At 49.8% G+C, this 19,266-nt stretch overlaps 1 protein-coding gene across 1 annotated transcript in view; it reads right to left on the bottom strand.

Annotated features, from left to right (window-relative positions):
• LOC119382949 (cytochrome P450 3A14) overlaps nt 1-9,919 on the bottom strand; it is a 28,896-nt gene extending 18,977 nt beyond the window's left edge. The window contains exons 1-4 of the mRNA XM_037650886.2: nt 9,807-9,919; nt 1,722-1,818; nt 910-962; nt 140-236 (exon numbers count right to left, since the gene is read on the bottom strand). Coding sequence (XP_037506814.1) covers nt 140-236; nt 910-962; nt 1,722-1,818; nt 9,807-9,865 — 306 coding nt within the window. The 5' untranslated portion in view covers nt 9,866-9,919. The remainder of the gene's footprint in view (nt 1-139; nt 237-909; nt 963-1,721; nt 1,819-9,806) is intronic.
• Between the last annotated feature and the right edge of the window lie 9,347 nt (nt 9,920-19,266).

Raw genomic sequence — 19,266 nt, 5'->3', positions numbered from 1 at the left:
CGTGCTTTCTTTACCTTGGGACTCCTCGTTTAAGAAGGCAGATGATAAGTTCATGGCGCCGAGTCAGGTGCGAGAAATGTAAGCAGAATAAGTGTTTAATAGCGCACTAATGTCGCGCTTTCACGCGCATCATACTTACTCCTCGATTCATGAAGTTCTGAAATTTCCTAACGTAGACCTGCTCTATCAATTCCAAGTCTTGCGTTACGACGAACGGTACATCTCCGTTGTAGAACCTGCATGAACAAAAACGTTCGGTCAGTGCCAGCTGAACTATATTTTACTTGTCTTTTTTTACAATTCCGTCCCTTTTTGAGAAGTGTGCCTGTATATTTACTTGTGCATCTGAAGGTTCATTTAACAGGTTACAGAGATTATCCGCATGTGCGCGCCTGGTGTTCAGTAGTCAGAAGGGCGAATATTGAAGCTTCCCTTGTGGCGGCATTCGAACCCCTAACCTGGTAGCCTTCGCCGCTTTGTGTACAGAGGAAATCACACTTGCCTATAGCTCCCAGCTGGCCGCTTCAGCTGCAATACCAAACACCGACGCCATAATGACACCTAACACGGTCATACTGCATGCTCGGTCCTTGTGCTATTATTCAAGCACGAACAGAAGCTTGTAGCTAACGTGAGGCAGCAGCTGCAGACAACAACAGCGTCCACGGCCACGCGCTCCGCTGCTCTAGACAAGTGTGATTTCGTCTGTACTAGAGACGTTAACCGCTACTTTTTTGGCTAAACGCTGATGGCTGTGCATCGTGAGTGATCTGCAAGAGCTACGTCGGCCTAAGTTAGATGCAGAGCCAAATTACCAGAAACGATATTGTAGTCTGTCATTGTCGCTAATTACTATACGCAATCCTGTTTTGCGAAAATGCAGTCTTAGATCGCTCGGTTAATGCTCACCCAAACATGTCGCCATATTTTTCAATCCACCCTCCCACAGCTTTGTAGAGATCCTGCAAAAAGAAAGCGCACTCTTTTTATTGTTGAGCTGTTCGTGAGCAGCTTTCTAGATTAACGTTCTAGAACGTATTCTAGTGAATTGCTGCACTTCGTATCGAGAGGATGTTGTGGTACATGCTGTTGTAAACGCAAGCAACGTGTATATTCTCCAGGAGCGAGTTGACTAAGCCTACTTTACAATAAGGGCATGTGCGCGTGACGTCATCTAATTTGCACAGTTACCCGTGTATTTCTGCATCAATGCGGAACCGTTAAAGCATCGTGAAATTGCATTTTGGAAGGTTATAGATCGAGATTTCGCTGTACTTTATGTATGATGGGCACTCCGACATCCGGCAATAAGCAGAATGGAAGTTTATACGCTGCAGTTATTTGGCGATGGGTGCATCGCACCTCAGGCAAGCATGTTTTCTCCCATTATCGACCTGTGACAGCTCTTGATGTCGATTTCTAAAGCCCTGTGTGGCCGGAAAATACTTGTGAAAGAAAATAAAGACGCTCACGAGTTTATGCTAGCCCCCAGCTGGCTATAGCATCCGGCTGCTGTGAGCTAGGTAATGAGCTATGATACTTCAGCTGGCGGCAGCGTTTCGGTGACAAAAATTTTCTCTGCTTTAATAGTATGTCCTAAATCCTAAGGCAACCCACGGTAATCAGAAGCCCTCGATTGCGGTATCACTTATTTGGACCGTAGTGCAGTTGCCCTTTAGACAACGACATTTATTTGCGCTTTCATCGTATAATGCACTGACCGTAGAGTGGTATTCCATAAGGTTTCCCCATATCAGGTTGGGCTTGGGGCCTGGAATCCCGAGCCGCTTGAAGTACGAGAAGTGCCGCCATCGCCATCTAGAATACAAGAATAAACAGAGAGAAAGACATCGCAGGTAGCTTTAAAGTGTGCATTGCCGGCTTTTGTCACCAAGCACTGAGGTCACAGAAGTCATTGACATCCGATGGTCACATTGGTGACGTTGAGATTGCAGCACCTTCTGTAATGCAGCACCTTCTGAAACGCCTTGCTGCTATAGATACAGGCTCTTAGTCAGTCAGTCAGTCAGTCAGTCAGTCAGTCAGTCAGTCAGTCAGTCAGTCAGTCAGTCAGTCAGTCAGTCAACAAACTTTATTAAGGTCCAAAGGAACTACAAACTCGTAGTTGCGGGCCGCGCCCACGTTGGGACCGGAAGACCATGGTCCTCCGCCCGTTCGCGGGCCCTTTGGACAGCCCTTAGTTGTTCCTGGGGATCGCCGCTTTTGAGGGCTTCATCCCAGTCATCTTGTTTATTAAAAGGCGCATTTCGTAACGCAGAACATTGCCAGAGCATGTGTGCTAGCGAGAAATACTCTGCATTGCACTCAGGGCAGTGTGGATCGATGTCCGGAGCAAAGTGGCTGAATTGACCTCTCGACGGGAATGATCCCGTAGTAACATTCTGAGCGTAGAAGACTGGGGTCTAGTGAGCGTGGGGTGTGGAAGGGGCAATTTCCTGCGCCCAAGCTGATAGTGCTTGGCGATTTCGTGAAAAGAAAGCAATGGGTCGGAGTTGTGCTCACAACCCGTATTGTCTAGCGCATCGGGACCATCGCGGAATGTGAGACGTCGCGCTGTTTCAGAAACAATGCGTGTCGTTTGTCAAAGGCGGAGCATTGCTTTACACAGACGTAGGTAATCGCACAGTTGTTGCGTTGATGTACTTGGTGCACCTAAAAAAGTCCTTGTTCCTCCTTCTTGCAACTGGGGTGACTGATCCTTTGTATCCTCTTCGGAGAGCCCTTACAGAGCATAGCAGCGTCAGCGTATTCAAACCTGTATCGAATGAATGATCGCGGCTGCGGGATGACCAAACCAATGAAGAATTTATAAGAGAAGGAAACTTGACGAAATATCAAAAGCCAGCTGCATATATGAACTTGGACTAAGCCCAGCTTTTCAGAAGAGAGTTGGCAAATCCTCTACACCTAAATGCTACGCGTGCAATCGTAGTTTATGTAACTTTATAATGCGATGCAGATGTTATATTTTATGCGCGGCTCATTTCACAACTTTATTTCAGACACTTTTTATGTTTACATTCTTCACCGTTGACATGCTATACAGAAGGGGTCGACAACCTGCGGTTCGCCAGCCAGTATTATGCGGTCCCCTGCACGACATCAGACGCCCCCCCCCTCCCCTTTTTCTTTGTCACTTCCTATCTGAAAGAATGCATGATAGTTTTGACTTCCAATTGAGTTAAAGAGAAACAAAGAAATATCAAACTTGCATTCCCGATTAACCGATGAACAACTCCACGACCTTTTTGCATCTCTCGTTGAAAAACCTCTGGTTATGGAGCTCGACTGCTGACCCGAAGGTCGCGGGATCGAATCCCGGCCGCGGCGGCCGCATTTTCGATGGAGGCGAAAATGTGTGAGGCCCGTGTATTTAGATTTAGGTGCACGTTAAACAACCCCAGGTGGTCGAAATTTCCGGAGCCCTCCACTACGGCGTCTCTCATAATCATATCGTGGTTTTGGGACGTTAAACCCCAGATATTATTATTATTATCGGTGAACAACCTCGACGTAGATATTTGCGAGTTGGCTGAGAATGTTCAGCAGCAGAAGTCACATAAAAAAGTTTTTTTTTTTATTTCTTGGCTCGTAACCTACTTTTGTAAATTGCAACCTTGTGACATGCCTGCTGAAAATAAACGTGATTTGTATTCGATTCTTGTACATTATTGTCAATTCGCCGAGTGTTTTTCTTTGGCTGCAGAGCCCCCCCTCCCACCGATTTACCGTCCGGCCCCCGCCGTGTCGCCTTCACGCAACTGGGCCCTCCACCTGAAAAGGTTGCCAAACCCTGCTATACAGAAATGAAAATACAGCCCTTCACGTCGATGCATTTTGTTGGTCTTCGACGCTGTAAGGTCAAGGTTGCGAAGGACACGTTATATGTTTAATTAATATCGAGGAAAATCATGATATGATCATTAGGCACGTTGTAGTGGAGGGCTTCGGAAATTTCGACCATCTGTAGTTCTTTAACGTGCAATTAAATCTAAGTACGCGGGTCTCTAGAATGTCGCCTCCATCTAAATGTCTGCGACTTCCGGGTCGGCAGCCGAGCATCAAACTTCGTGTTCGTCGATAGAAGAATGAGCAGAAGGATATAGAGAGATGATGACGACCCTCATTTAGATATATCAAATGCTTCAGTACACTCTTAATCAAATCCTGGCTAACGCACGCCCTGTAGGTGGGACGCTTCAAAATTCAGAACTCCCGTCTATATAGTAGGCCTTAGGAAAGGAGTTAGCCGTGACCAGTGTATATAAAAAACGTGCACCCTTCACCGCCGCCTTATAGACGACCTGCATTATTAGTGGCGCGTGGATATGGCCCGCATAAAGTGAAGCCTCACTACAGCCCAGCCCAGGTATACGCATGGAGCAATAACTACGCACTCTCTCCACCGTGCGTGAAAGATAAGGGCCGTTACGCTCTCCGCTGTACTGCGCTTCTCCTGTTTGTTTTTCTTTTTCTTTTGCGGAGAGAAAAGAAGGAGGTAAAAACGAGAGTTCGAAGATATTGTGCGAAAGGAAGGGGGTTGCGTTTTTGGCGCGTGATGGGCTAGTTTTTGCGCATCCACGGTGGCGGCGGATGTTTGATAGGTTGCTGTGGTTCGTTGAGCGTGCCGCGTGAGCCGGTACACGGCCGCTATGGAAAAATACATTTATCTCAACATTAAGGGGATGTCGCAAGGGCGTGGCGACATCCCCTTGCACGTGCGTTGGCTACACACGAGCTGTTGACGCAGGATTGCACGACGCTTTCGGGCCATTTCAGTCTAGCTAATGCGCTTACTGTGGACACAGCCCGGCGCATCATGCCCGCCTGGGTGAGTTCTTCATTCTTCACATATATGTTCGCGCTGTTAGCGTTCACATTGTTGCATGCTTGCGCTGATATATATGAAGGACGATATTGAACTGTCAGAATAATCTTCTGACGGCTTTCGCAATAACTATACGAGTATGCGCGCGCCTGTCTTTTTTGTCATAGTCGCGCACGTGTTGGGGTGCTGGTCGCATTTATTGTGAATTCTCATACAGCTCAAGGCGCTTTCGTCGCTCTTGACAGGTGTCACCGAGATAATCTGTTCGTGTTGTTTAACAAGCTATGTAATTTTGAATCACGCGTGGCTTCTTATCTCTTAGCTAACAACTGTTTTCTGCATTTCTGGTCAATGATACAATGCGGCAATCAAACGAAGCATATTCTTGCTAGCAGTTGAATATTAGGATTTGCTTGCATGGTAGGTCGTTATACTTCGCATTTACATTTTTTTACCTCTGAGAAGAAGCGGCAAAGTTTGTCTATAGTCAAAAAGTAAATAAAACTGCACTTACGAGTACCGAAGACGTTAGTACCATTTCATAGCACCGGGGGCTGAAATATACGACTCTTCCAGTGGTCCTTTGCGGTTTCTTTATTGTTCTCGGATACTGTAGACGCAATGTTTGATAATTACACGGCATCACAATGAGCCGCGGTGACAAAGTTGCAATTACATTGGATTGTTCAGTGTGAGGCTGGGGGATTTAACTCTGGGTCTGAGCACGCCGTGTTCTGAATGTGGGAGGATGCAACAATACTCGTGTTAGAATTTCGGCGGAAGTGGAACAAATAAAAATCCTGTTGATGAAATTATTTCGGCGTCAACTTGAATTTGTGCGGCGCGCCTGTTGGCATGTGTCTTATTTTTAGGATGTCACACTCGGCAATTTGACTTTCTGAATAGCGACAGTCTTTAAAACGAGTTTTCCTGCCTAATTTTTAACAAATTTTATAGCCAACCTCATTCATTTTCGTGAATACACGTGCATATTTACTGTGCCCCTTCAATGATTACCGTGCTTTCAGGTCCCATTTGTCCAATGGTCCTATGCAGTGTCAAGTCAAGTGTTGCGCAAGTAGGCTACATCGTGTGTCATGCATCCGCTGTGGCGCCTGTGCGAACTGCAGCTCTCGAGGAAGGTAAAATCGATGCGTCCTATACTGTTAAGACGTGAGCTAGTTGATGACATTTTTGTTCTCTAATGTATTTTTAATGTCATTCAACAGCGATATATAACTGTGGTTGTATAAAATTACTGCTGTTGTCGTTGGCGGCTTATTATTTATGTTATTGTAATGTTCATTGTTAATATCATTTCAGAGAAGTGAAGTGCATACAGCAGTCGTCATAAAGCATATAATTGTTGTTCATCCTCATGATAGTATACACACAATTTGAATACGTTTGCGAGTGACAAAACCTTGTGTCACAAGAGCCAGGCGAAGTTTTATCGAACTGGCCAGGAGCTCACACCTCACAGGATCTCCAACAGCAGCAGCAGCAGAAGCACCGACCATGGTGTTGTTTACAATGCAGTAATTGAGCATACGATCCTTCGATTCGCGTTTTTTAGATGCGAAGCATCTTATGAGCGAGCTTGATCCGGTGGCGTTCGCGCTCCACTGCGCATGCGCCTACTCTCTCTCCCACACTCCTCCTTTACGCAGGCGTTCAGGCGCCTTCTCTCCTCTCTCCTAGCCAGGGGGGAGGGGGTGGGGGCTCAACCCCCTCCCCGGAAGTTTTTCAGTTTTGCTTGCGTATATATACACGCGCACATACAAACGCACGCACGAACATACATAAAGTATGGTTGAACCCCCCCCCCCGAAAAAAATTTCTGGCTACGCCCCTGGCTATAAGAAAGCTTCATTAGCAGCTTCTGAAAACACTTTTTTTAATTTTTAACTACTGTGACGCTATGTATTAAAACAAAATTCGACAAGGTGTATAACAGAATGAGAACAACCGTTTACCAAATAAAAGTTCTTGTGTGATGGGCGAAAAGAGCAGGGTATCTAAGAACATAACGTCGAATGTTTCCTCTTGCTTTTTTTATTGCGATAGCACTTAGATGGACACACTCGGCTGATTTTTGGCGTCGCCGTCGCCGTCCCGACCGCGATTCGAACCATCGATCCCTCGCTCCCCAGCCTGCTGCATTTTACAACTCAACCATGCCCCATGCATGCGCCGGCGAAATAACAGTGAGCTATTTATATACACCATTTACCGCTGGTGGTAACCAAATTTTGGAGGCGCTTGACCGTGTTTTCTATCACGCAACGCGCCTAATTTTCTTTCGCTTTGAAAACTGCCCTTGAGAGGCGCGCGACAAAGTGGCCCTTTTCTGTACCCACTCGTGATGGGGAAGAAAAAGACAACAAAGAACACCGGGCACGCCTTACATCAGACGCCCCCACGTGGTAGAAGACGCAGGGGGTCACTCCACGCGCCGCAGTTTAAAAGAAAAAGGAATATCTAAGAAATTCTTATTCTCTATTGTCGACACTTGCAGACGCAACGCTCCTAAATTTCTTTCAATGTGAAAACTGCCCTTGAGACGCGCACGACAAATTGGCCTTTTTCTGTACCCACTCGTGATGTGGAAGAAAAAAAAAAACAAAGAACACTGGGCACACCAGGCACACCTTGCATCAGACGCCCCCGTTTTGCAGGAAACGCAGGGGGTCACTCCACGTGGCGCTGTTTAAAAGAAAAAGAAATATCTAAGAGCATTTGATTCTCCATTAGAGAGTTTGAGAATTGAGAAATCAAGACACTGGGTCACCAAGCTGCGTTGGGTAGGCTACTCTTGCGATCGGAGGATCAGCAGAGCTTGAGAACTGGGTCAAACGCAAGCTGCGTTGGCGCAAACGCACGGGGCGCGACACGTGGTGAAATTAAAACATGCGAGACGCGGGCCATACACCGCCGTGGCCCGCACGGCATCTGCGCACTCTCGCGGTGACCCAAGACGCCTTGGGGACCCTTGCTAGTTTTCAATTTTCGGGTCTTTGGCCAAGGCGAGCACAAGAGCCCAAGAGTGGCTTGGGTTCTGCGCATGTGCCCTGGTGTCTCGCAAGCTTCTTGGTCCCCAAGTTTTTTGGCGCCCCAGTTCTCAAACACTATATTGTCGACACTTGCAGCGCGTTGCTCAAGCACAAAGACGTAACAACTGCGACAGTTGTTAGTTCACGCTTGCCCTGAGCATGACTGTGCGTTCTTTCCGGACGCCCTTCTTTGTGCTTCAGCGGCGCGCTGCAAGTATCGAGCTGCTTCTCATTCTTCGTGTGACGTTCCAATTTCTGGCTATTGGTAAGCAGCCGCTCTGTGCTCTCGGCCATGTCTCTTGTGACAGTGATGATGTTTGATGCCCTCGTTGGCTCTTGTTGTGATCTCATAACAGAGAAAGCTGTCATGAGATCGCAACAAGAGCCGATTTTGGCGCCGTAGTTGTACGCCGCCCGCCGCCGCTGGTGTCCCTAACCGCTATCGTGAGAAATGAGAAAAAAAAATGAAACAAAAAATTTCTAGGAACGGATGGCATTTGAACCCGAGCCTTCGACGTGGCAATCCAGTGTTCTACCACATAGCCGCGTTTTTTTTATTTATTATTGTACCACATAGCCACGGTGGTGCTTGAAACTCCTTCGCAAAAAAATACCCTATACAGGCATCATGTCGGGTGAGGAATCACATTGATATATGTAATATAGCATCATAGAAGAATAAAGTAATAACAAGGTGTCACAATGCGCAACGAGTTGGTCGTTGTATGCTTCCAACCCATTATATAGAAGGTTCAGCCATAATTCTTCATCGTCGTCAGCCACAGTACAAATAGGTGCACATAATGCCTTACAGATGTGTATCGGGTACCTCGCTTATCTTCAGAATGGCGGATATTGGCATAGTGGGTGCTTTTTCATTTCATGAAAGTTACGGTGGTTTATGGCGTAGTGAGTACCTTGCATGTGTACTTGTATTTGTTGCCCCAAGAGAGTCTACAATGGGTTCTCGAAAGGCCGTTCTTTCAGCTTTTGCTGTGACTGTGCTGCATGTTCTGCGCAGGCCTGGCGATTTTTTTCATCCTTTAACCCTTTTACCCATTTGTGAGCCCTGAACAAAATGAACTGATAATGAACAGAATAAAGAACGCGCTTCATTGCACTACTTTGTCGTCATAGACGCAAGTGTACACGCAAGTGTGCTCGTTGCATTTAGTTGTACGGCATGTAAGTGCCCTGCTCTAAAGCTTCACTTTACATAGACAGCAATACGTGGGTTTATTCTGCAGTTTTCTCTATTTTTTTTTAACCACTGACAATTGCGACAACATGTAATCAGCAAGAAAAGCAGGGGTTAACATTTCGCAATTGCGTTCTTCGAACTGTTGTCAACTGTCGCGTAAGAGGTCACGCCCGTTTCATCAGAGACGAAAGCATGCGACACAGCTGACGTGTAAATATCGATGCGTGTAAAGAAATACCGATCCTGTGAAAATAACTGTTTTGACTCATTTTCAGGGCCACCTTCTACGGTGTCAAACCATCATTTTCGCATCAGTGTAATTTTTCAATGTATTTTTCCCACTTCGTAGAGCAAATCACATTTGTTCCTTCTCTGCTTTTGAAGCTCTGCTCTTATAAGCTCCGTTTTTATATATCTGTTTCTGTAAGTGCTAGGAAACGCAGTCGTTACGAATTATTCCCACTGTAGCCATGGTAAGAGACTGGGAAATAGAGGTCGCAGGTTCGATACGAAGCAATACATTTCTTCCCGAACTTGTATTCTAACGAGGGATGCAATGGCATAACGTTGATATTTTGCTTAAACGAGTTAAACTAGTTAAGAGTAGTGAAAATTATCCAATGCGTCTAGCTGCGGCTCTTGCACGCGAAACGCCGCCGTTTATTTAAATTGCGACGATTTCTGTATACTTGCAACCGCTTACGTGAACAGCAGCACTAGCAGGACCACGATGAGAAGCAGCAGCACAGCAGTCGCCGACATACTTCCTCAGGCGTATCGCTCGGAAATGGTCCACAGAAGAGCGCCTGTGTGGATAGGCGTACGAAGTTCACAGCTGCCTTCCTAAATTCATCCATGCAGGTGAACGCACTGGCCATATAATTGCATTCCTACGGACGTCAAAGGGAGCATGATAGGTTGACGTTTCTAAATAGGCCCACGGCCGAGCGCTCTTAGTTCCTGCGTAAAGGACTATAGCCAGGAAACTAGACCGGACGCTCCAGTTTTCTAGACATAGCTAGCACTAATTACTATATATATATATATATATATATATATATATATATATATATATATATATATAGAGAGAGAGAGAGAGAGAGAGAGAGAGAGAGAGAGAGGTACATTGGCTAAAAGCTTTTATGCACAGCGTAGCCATTGCTAGGGGCAGCCAAGCTGCCCTGGATATATATATATATATATATATATATATATATATATATATATATATATATATATATATATATATATATAGATATTGTGAGGACGAAGATCGACAACGGGGCTCTGGCGCGCGTGGACAGCTAGCGGGTAGAGGCAGAGGAAGAAGATGTCAGAGAATAGAACAGCTGGCCCAGGAACGGGTGCTGTCTCTATGTCTGAGTTCATTACAATGGCGCAGTCTACAACGCAAGCCGAACCTTGCACCTGAAGCCACCTGTCATCGCGCGTCGTCGGCAGCGCGGGTCTCTCCATCCTAGGAACGCCGTCCACGCTTCCTCGACAACCGCTCCGCCAAGCTGTTACTGAGTACCTGGGTGTATATAGATGCACACCACATGCCACAACCGGCGTTGCGCCAGCAGTGTTGTTGCATGGCAGGATGCCCCGAACAAGGCTGCACGTAGTCGGCTTTTCAGCACCAGCTTTTGAAGAAGATCCAGCTAAAGAGCTCTCACGATTACGCCAGAGGATCAAGAAACAGCAGCAACGCAGCAAACAATATGCGGACCGAAGAAGAGCTGCCAAAGAGACTGCAATCGCAGTAGGTGATTTCGTTCGTGTCAGGAAGCCGTCTATTCGTTTCAAGGGAGATAGTGTCTTTTCACCACCAACAAAAGTTGTGAAGAAACAAGGGCCTTCCTCCTTCCGGCTACAAGATGGTAGGACCTGGAACGCCTCAAAACTTTCTAAAGTTTCTCAGAGGAGCCAGTTTCAACCTTGTGAGTGTTCCAGTGAGCTGCTGCCACTTCCTAGCGAGTGTGCTGTGCCGTGCTATCATTCTGTGCCTACTTCTACAACGGTGCAAACACATCAGTCTTCTGCTCTGCCAGCTTCTCCTGCCGGGTTGCCTACACCGCAGCCTTCTGCTGAGCCAGCTGTTGCGGTGCCAGTGCCACAACCTACTGGTGTACACCCAACATCGTCTGATTCTGTGCAGTCTCAGCCTGTGCCGGCGCAGACTGCTGCCACACAAGCAACAGGGCGGCCACAGCGAGAACGACGACCTCCTGCATGGTCGAAGGACTATGTGTCGGAGTAGTGCCTATATATAACTGTTCTCTATTTGCACTAACCCCTACTAACACCACTAACCTCCTTAAATAAGGAAGGGAATATGTTCTAATGTGATTTTAGTTCCAGTTTCGTTCTGTTCTTTGTACCCGAGAGGGGGCGTTGTGTATGTGTCCCTGTCCTGTATATATGTCTGTGTCCTGAATAATAAAGGGGATTCGAGTCCATGTTTCGGACTGTTCAAGGTCGCTCTTCAGACACTACAGACACCATGGCCCGACCGCTGCTACAGCTACCCATCAAACCATCCCAGGACTGCGTCCAGGCCTCTTCGGTGGCTCAAGGGCACGCTTACCCCGGCGCCGCCAAGACAGTGCACGGCCTACCGTTGCCCGGGAATGTCGCTCACGCTTCCCGTGGCGACACCCTCTCATTCAGGGCTCCATCCGCACCTGAGCCGCTTTGGGATGCGGTACGAGCTCCTTCGGACCAGCAGCCCGCCGTCGTGGGCTCAACCACCACCGCCTACTGGTCCGACATTACGGGCTCCGCACGCGAACCATCGGAGAGCGCCGCGCACCTGCGGCGTACCATTGCGCGACTTCGCGTCACGGCCAACGCCTTGACAGCGTCGAGCTCTGCGCTGTTTCCTCCAATAATTCCCGCACTGACAGCCATCAACACCATGTTGGACGTAGCCACCTCGCTAGACCTCGAGGCCAGCTCGCCTGAGCAACGTAGAGAGCTCCAGTCTATCCTCAGCCAGGTATCTATTCAACTTGGTGACTTCGCGTACACAATCTACCGTTTCGCACCTGCCGTATCACTATCCCAGACTACCTTCGTACTACCAGAGTTCCGCGGCTTCCAGGACGACGCCGAAAAATGGGTGGCGACCGTCAACGCCCTAGGAGCTCGGGAAGCCTGAACGGAGGCACAGAAATGGTCCATGGCGGTAGACCGCCTTCGAGAAGGTGCCGCGGCGTGGCACAAGTACGAAGGCGTGAGGCAGCAATCCTGGGACGAGTGGAGCACCAGGCTCATAGCTGCCTTTGGGCCGATCGACTACCACCTCGCTACCACCACCCAGTCCAGCCTCACCTCTACCGAGGATGGAGCTCTGAAGGGGCACCACCTCGAGGCTGCTACTGTACAGTGGACCTTACCACCACGACAAGTCGAGACAACATTCTCTCCACAGCACTTGGTAACGCGTGCCCCAAACTCATCTTCCCTTGGTGACCCGGACGTGACGGCTCCTCTTGGACTCGGCACGCTGGTTGTCCAGAAGCCGGACGAATCTAAGACCATTACTAATGTGTGCGAAGAGCCATCTGAGCTAACTCATCCGCAACTTCAAGCGCATTCATTGCCCGAATGCGCAGATGGCCACCTTGCTTTCAATGAGACCAAGAATGTAGTGGCGACCACGTTTACCCGATGCACCCATCTGGAAGATTCCAGGACATGCCTGTGTGGAATGGTGAGAGCAGCCGTTCTGAAAGGAAAAGGCTCGCAGTACCTGACTACAGACCATCAACGGTTTGACGCGATGGAGTGCAATGTGTCCAACACGCAGGCATTCAGCGAGAAGGTTTCCCGGGACGAGCGCATGAAAGTTTCCCCGTCGCTATTCCCACTGCCTGCTGACGGAATATCAGTCATGAAGAAACGTGCGCTGGACTTCACAACCACGGCTCCCGAAGAGTCACCTAGACCGCCTCCAGAGACATCGGGCGTCAATGGAAAGGAGGAGAGCGAGCGCCCCCTTGACAGCGTGGAGGATTCGGCAGAAGAAGGGAATATTTCAATTCCCACAAAACCGCAGAAGGTTCCTGACGAATGTCCTGACCTTCTTCCCGGTGTTTACAAGCATGGGGTTTTAACCGAAAAGAAACGCCGAGACACCTTGCCAGCTACGGTGCCGCCTCGGATGCTGTTTCGGCATCCGTCCCCGGGCATGCCGCATCCGCCGTTACCTCCGAGACAAAGCCAAAGCCGGCCGCCGGAAGCATGTTTTTTGCGATTTAGCCAGGGTCGCCCACCAGACCCACGAGCCAAGAAGGCAGATGCACCAGCCAAGTCAAAGCGTGGCCGAGACCGGCCACCGCGATGCAGCCAAAGCCGCCCACCAGAGACACTTTCGGCAGTTCCGCGCGCTTGCAGTCATGGCCGAGTGTGAGGACGAAGATCGACACCGGGGCTCTGGCGCGCGTGGACAGCTAGCGGGTAGAGGCAGAGGAAGAAGATGTCAGAGAATAGAACAGCTGGCCCAGGAACGGGTGCTGTCTCTATGTCTGAGTTCATTACAATATATATATATATATATATATATATATATATATATATATATATATATATATATGTGTGTGTGTGTGTGTGTGTGTGTGTGTGTGTGTGTGTGTGTGTGTGTGTGTGTGTGTGTGTGTATATATATATATATATATATATATATATATATATATATATATATATATATATATATATATATATATATATATATATATATATATATATATATATATATATATATATATATCCAGGACAGCTTGGATGGCTACGCTGTCCATAAATGTTTTTAGCCGATGTACCTCTCCAGAATCTGTTCTTTCTGGGAAATAAATATGACTTGATTTGACCTTACACAGGTATATCTTAAGAGGGTATCGAAGAATTCATATGCATCACTTAGACTAAACTGACCATGCTGCTTAGCATTGTTGATAGCTTGTTATGTTATTCCGTTTAAAAAAAAAGAGTCGTTCTGCCAGCATAGTGATTGAATGAAACCGGAGCAAGCTCAGTTTTTGGAATGTATCTTCCCGCTTCTCTTATTTGTTTTTTTTATTGTATTTTTTTCTTAAGCTGGCTTGCGTTGTGCATTGTAAGGCTCCTTTTTAAAAAATTGTTCTTTGGCCTCCTCTGTTTAAGAATGCTATAGATACTGCCACGCCCATTTCTTGTCTTGTTTTGATGTATTCGGGTTCGACCGGCAGGGACGGTTATCAACGCTCGACGCTGTCCGCGAAGTAGTGTTCTAGAAACGTCGCGATTGTAGTAGATCGGTTTGTTAAGATTGCGCCCCGCACGCGAATGTTCCAGCTTTGTCTAGAGATTAGGCCGCCACCAGCGATATTGCTGGAAAGTTCGATAGCGCCTGTATAAAAGCCGACGCGCGTGACCGCTTGTCAGTTGATCGACGGTCGACGTTCTGTCCGCCGCTATCAGTGTATTGCTATAGTTTGACTTTTAGTTTCTCGGCCACAAGTTCGGCCAAATAAAGAGTTTCATCTCGGACGTGTTCACTGCTGCCTTCGTCGACGTCACGACCACGTGACATCTGGTGGAGGTGCTGTTCCTTCATGATCCGGACGCCCCCGTCAAGCCGTGAGCCGAGCCCACACCTGAAGTAGACTCGATTACTGACGTCGTGCGCCAGGAAATACAGCAATCCCTGCGAGCACCTCAACTAGTGCAGCCTGAGCCACAAGGGATCAACTACGCCGCTGCAGTCCGCCGCAACGCTCCTCCTCGCCCGCGTCAAGACGCCGCGCCGCCGCAGCAGTTGCGCCGCCAGGCACCGCCGCCGCCACCACCGACGTCATACCGCCCGCCAGCCGGCCAGCGATCCGCGCCGAGGAAGACCGACGTTTGGCGCGCCCCTGACAACCGCCCGCTCTGCTACCACTGCGGGGAGGCCGGCCACGTGTACCTTCGCTGCCAGTACCGACAGATGGTACTACGAGGATTCGCCATCAACGCGCCGCGACCGCAGCCAGGCGAACGGCCTCGCGACATCGACGACTACCTAACCGGAACGCAGTGGCAAGAACGACGTCCTTCACGCTCGCCGTCGCCCGGTCGCTACATGTCACCGTACTGCCGGCCGTACACTGGCCCAAACCGGGTCCGGTCGCCTAGCCCGTATCCGGAAAACTAAGGGCAGCAACCGATGGAGGTGCGGTTGCTGTACAACGAACTACCGAAGATCCTCCGCCGACGACGACGACGTCGCGACGAAACCTTCAGAACACGACGCGAACCAGACAGACCCCTGACGACGAGATCTTGCGGACCGAAGAAGACCCGACGACGCAACATGGAAGCAGCGGAACAAACCGACGCAGCCGTGACCCGACGCCGAGACCCAACCGCAACGCAAGACGACGAACTAGCGACCTCGACGTTCTCATCGACGGCCACAACGTCACCGCTCTCGTCGATACTGGAGCCGACTATTGCGTCATCAGTGGGCCCTTCGCCACGAAGTTGAAGAAAGCTAAGACCGCTTGGGAAGGCCCTGAAATCCGCACCGCTGGAGACCACCTGATAACGCCGATTGGTGTCTGCACGGCGAGAGTCACCATCAATAACCGGACTTATCCTGCGAGCTTTGTAATCCTACAAAACTGCTCCAGGGATGCAATACTTGGAATGGACTTCCTAAGTGAACACGGCGCCGTCATCGACCTGAGGTCCGAGTCGATAACACTAACCTCAGATAAAGCGCTCCCGCCCCGCGCGACGCCAGGGAACCATGCATTGAATGTGATAGAAGAGCAGGTGACCATTCCGCCGCGTTCCAGCGTCATTATTTCCGTCGGCACCGAAAAAGCTGAAGATATCGAAGGTGTCATCGAGAGCGATCAGCGTTTGCTGCTAGACTGTGACATTTGCGTCTGAAGGGGCATTGCTCGGTTGTATGAAGGAAAAGGAAGCGTGATGTTAACGAACTTCAGCCAGGAATACAGACACCTGAGCAGGGGCACCACGATTGCATACATCGAAGAAATCTTGGCCGTCAGCGATGCGTTTGCCTTTTCAGATTCTGACGAAGCTACGACGACGATCCCTGAGCCACCCTTCGACGTAAACCCAAGTCTTCCCGCTCGCCAACAGCAACAGCTTCGACGCCTTCTGCAGGAATACAGGGACTGTTTCTCGTCATCATCGCGCGTCCGACAAACGCCCCTTGCTAAGCACCGCATCGTAACAGAAGAAAATGCTCGACCACTCCGTCAGAGTCCCTACCGGGTTTCGACGCGGGAACGGGAGACTGTTGAGAGACAAGTCGATGAAATGCTACGCGACGACATCATCCAGCCGTCCAACAGCCCGTGGGCGTCTCCCGTGGTGTTAGTGAAGAAGAAGGATGGGACCCTACGTTTCTGCGTCGATTATCGTCGCCTGAACAAAATCACAAATAAGGACGTGTACCCTCTCCAACGGATAGACGACACCCTGGATCGACTCCACAACGCGAATTACTTTTCGTCAATGGACCTCAAGACCGGCTACTGGCAAATTGAAGTCGACGAGAGAGACCGAGAAAAGACCGCCTTTATAACACCGGACGGCCTGTTCGAGTTCAAGGTCATGCCTTTCGGTCTTTGCTCGGCACCTGCGCCTTTCCAACGAGTCATGGATACTGTATTAGCTGGCTTGAAGTGGCAGACTTGCCTTGTTTACTTGGACGACGTCGTTGTGTATTCCTCGAACTTCGACGAACACCTTCAGCGACTCCAATCCGTACTTCAAGCAATCAAGAACTCCGGGCTCACCCTGAAGCCAGAAAAGTGCCGCTTCGTGTACGAGGAGTTCTTGTTTTTGGGTCACGTGATCAACAAGACTGGAGAGCTCCCAGACCCGCAGAAAACAGCTGCCATCGCCGCTTTCCCGCCACCCACCGACAAGAAGGCCGTGCGCCGATTTCTCGGCTTGTGCGCCTGTTACGGACGCTTTGTCAAAGACTTTTCACGGATCGCCGAACCACTAACGCAGCTCACGAAGACCGACGTCGAATTCAGGTGGCAAACAGCGCAAGTCGAAGCATTTCATGAACTGAAACGACGCCTGCAGACACCTCCTATACTTGCGCATTTCGACGAGTACGCCGATACGGAGATTCACACCGATGCAAGCAGCGTAGGACTCGGCGCCGTCCTTGTGCAGCGGACGGGCGGACTGGAAAGGGTTATCAGTTATGCTAGCCGGTCGCTGTCTAAAGCAGAGGTCAACTATTCCACAACAGAAAAGGAGTGCCTCGCCATCATCTGGGCTACGTCAAAGTTTCGCCCCTACCTCTACCGCAGGCCCTTCAAAGTTGTGAGCGACCATCACGCCTTGTGTTGGCTAGCTAACTTGAAGGACCTTTCAGGTCGCCTCGCACGGTGGAGCCTAAGACTTCGAGAATTTGACATTACTGTCGTGTACAAGTCCGGAAGGAAACACTCCGACGCCGACTGCTTGTCTCGTGCCCCCGTCGACCCACCAACGCCCGACGACCAGGATGATGACAGCTTCTTGGGAGCCATAAGTACCGGAGACTTCGCCGAACGACAGCGAGCCGACCCGGAACTGAAGGGTCTAGTGGAATACCTGGAGGGCAGGACCATCGTTGTCCCAAAAGTATTCAGGCGAGGATTGGCATCATTTTCCTTGAAAAACAACGTCCTCGTAAAGAAAAACTTCACTCCGGCCCGAGCCAGCTACCTTATCGTTGTACCTTCGGGACTGCGACCAGAAATTCTGCATGCCCTGCACGACGACCCAACGGCTGGACACCTCGGACTTTCCCGAACGCTCGCACGAGTACAAGAAAAGTACTACTGGCCGCGCCTTGCCGCCGACGTCACTCGCTACGTAAGGACGTGCCGAGACTGTCAGCGACGGAAGACACCGCCCACAAGACCAGCAGGCTTCCTTCAGCCGATCGAGCCTCCTCGGCGACCATTCCAGCAGATCGGGATGGACCTCCTGGGGCCGTTCGCAACGTCGACTTGCGGAAATAAATGGATCGTCGTGGCTACCCACTACCTCACCCGCTACGCCGAAACAAAAGCCCTGCTCAAAGGCAGTGCCGCTGAGGTAGCCAAGTTCTTCGTTGAGAACATCACCCTTCGACACGGCGCCCCAGAGGTTCTCATCACCGACAGAGGTACGGCGTTCACGGCTGACCTGACTCAGGCGATCTTGGAATACAGCCACACAAGCCACCGCCGCACCACCGCGTACCACCCACAGACCAACGGCCTCACCGAGCGTCTAAATAAGACCATCGCCGACATGCTGGCCATGTGCGTCGACGTCGAACACAAGACGTGGGACGCCATCCTTCCGTACGTGACCTTCGCGTACAACACGGCCGTACAGGAAACGACGCAGATGACGCCATACAAGTTGGTCTACGGACGGAGCCCGGCAACGACGCTCGACGCCATGCTACCAAACGTGACCCACGAGGAAAACATCGACGTGACCACCTACCTACAGCGCGCCGAAGAAGCACGACAGCTCGCCCGCCTACGGATCAAGAACCAGCAGACGACTGACAGCCGCCGCTACAACCTTCGACGACGCCACATGGAATACCAACCCGGTGACCGTGTATGGGTATGGACGCCAATACGCCGACGAGGACTTAGTGAGAAGGTTCTTCGACGATACTTCGGACCGTACAGGGTACCTCGACGCCTCGGCGCACTCGACTATGAGGTTGTCCCTGACGGTATTACGAACTCTCAGCGGCGCCGTGCGCGACCTGAAGTCGTCCATGTCGTGCGCCTTAAGCCGTTTTTTGCACGTTAGCGAGCCTGGGGACTCTATTTTTTTTCCTTTGTTATTGTAATTTACTTGTGTATGCACCTGTTTTTTTTTTCTCTTCTATGTTCTTTCACAAGCATCGGGACGATGCTTTTTCAGAGGGGGGCAATGCCACGCCCACTTCTTGTCTTGTTTTGATGTATTCGGGTTCGACCGGCAGGGACGGTTATCAACGCTCGACGCTGTCCGCGAAGTAGTGTTCTAGAAACGTCGCAATTGAAGTAGATCGGTTTGTTAAGATTGCGCCCCGCACGCGAATGTTCCAGCTTTGTCTAGAGATTACGCCGCCACCAGCGATATTGCTGGAAAGTTCGATAGCGCCTGTA

The sequence above is a fragment of the Rhipicephalus sanguineus genome, chromosome 2 (genome assembly GCF_013339695.2).
Source record: "Rhipicephalus sanguineus isolate Rsan-2018 chromosome 2, BIME_Rsan_1.4, whole genome shotgun sequence".
Lineage (NCBI taxonomy): Eukaryota > Metazoa > Arthropoda > Arachnida > Ixodida > Ixodidae > Rhipicephalus > Rhipicephalus sanguineus.
This window is presented reverse-complemented; position numbering and strand designations above follow the sequence as displayed.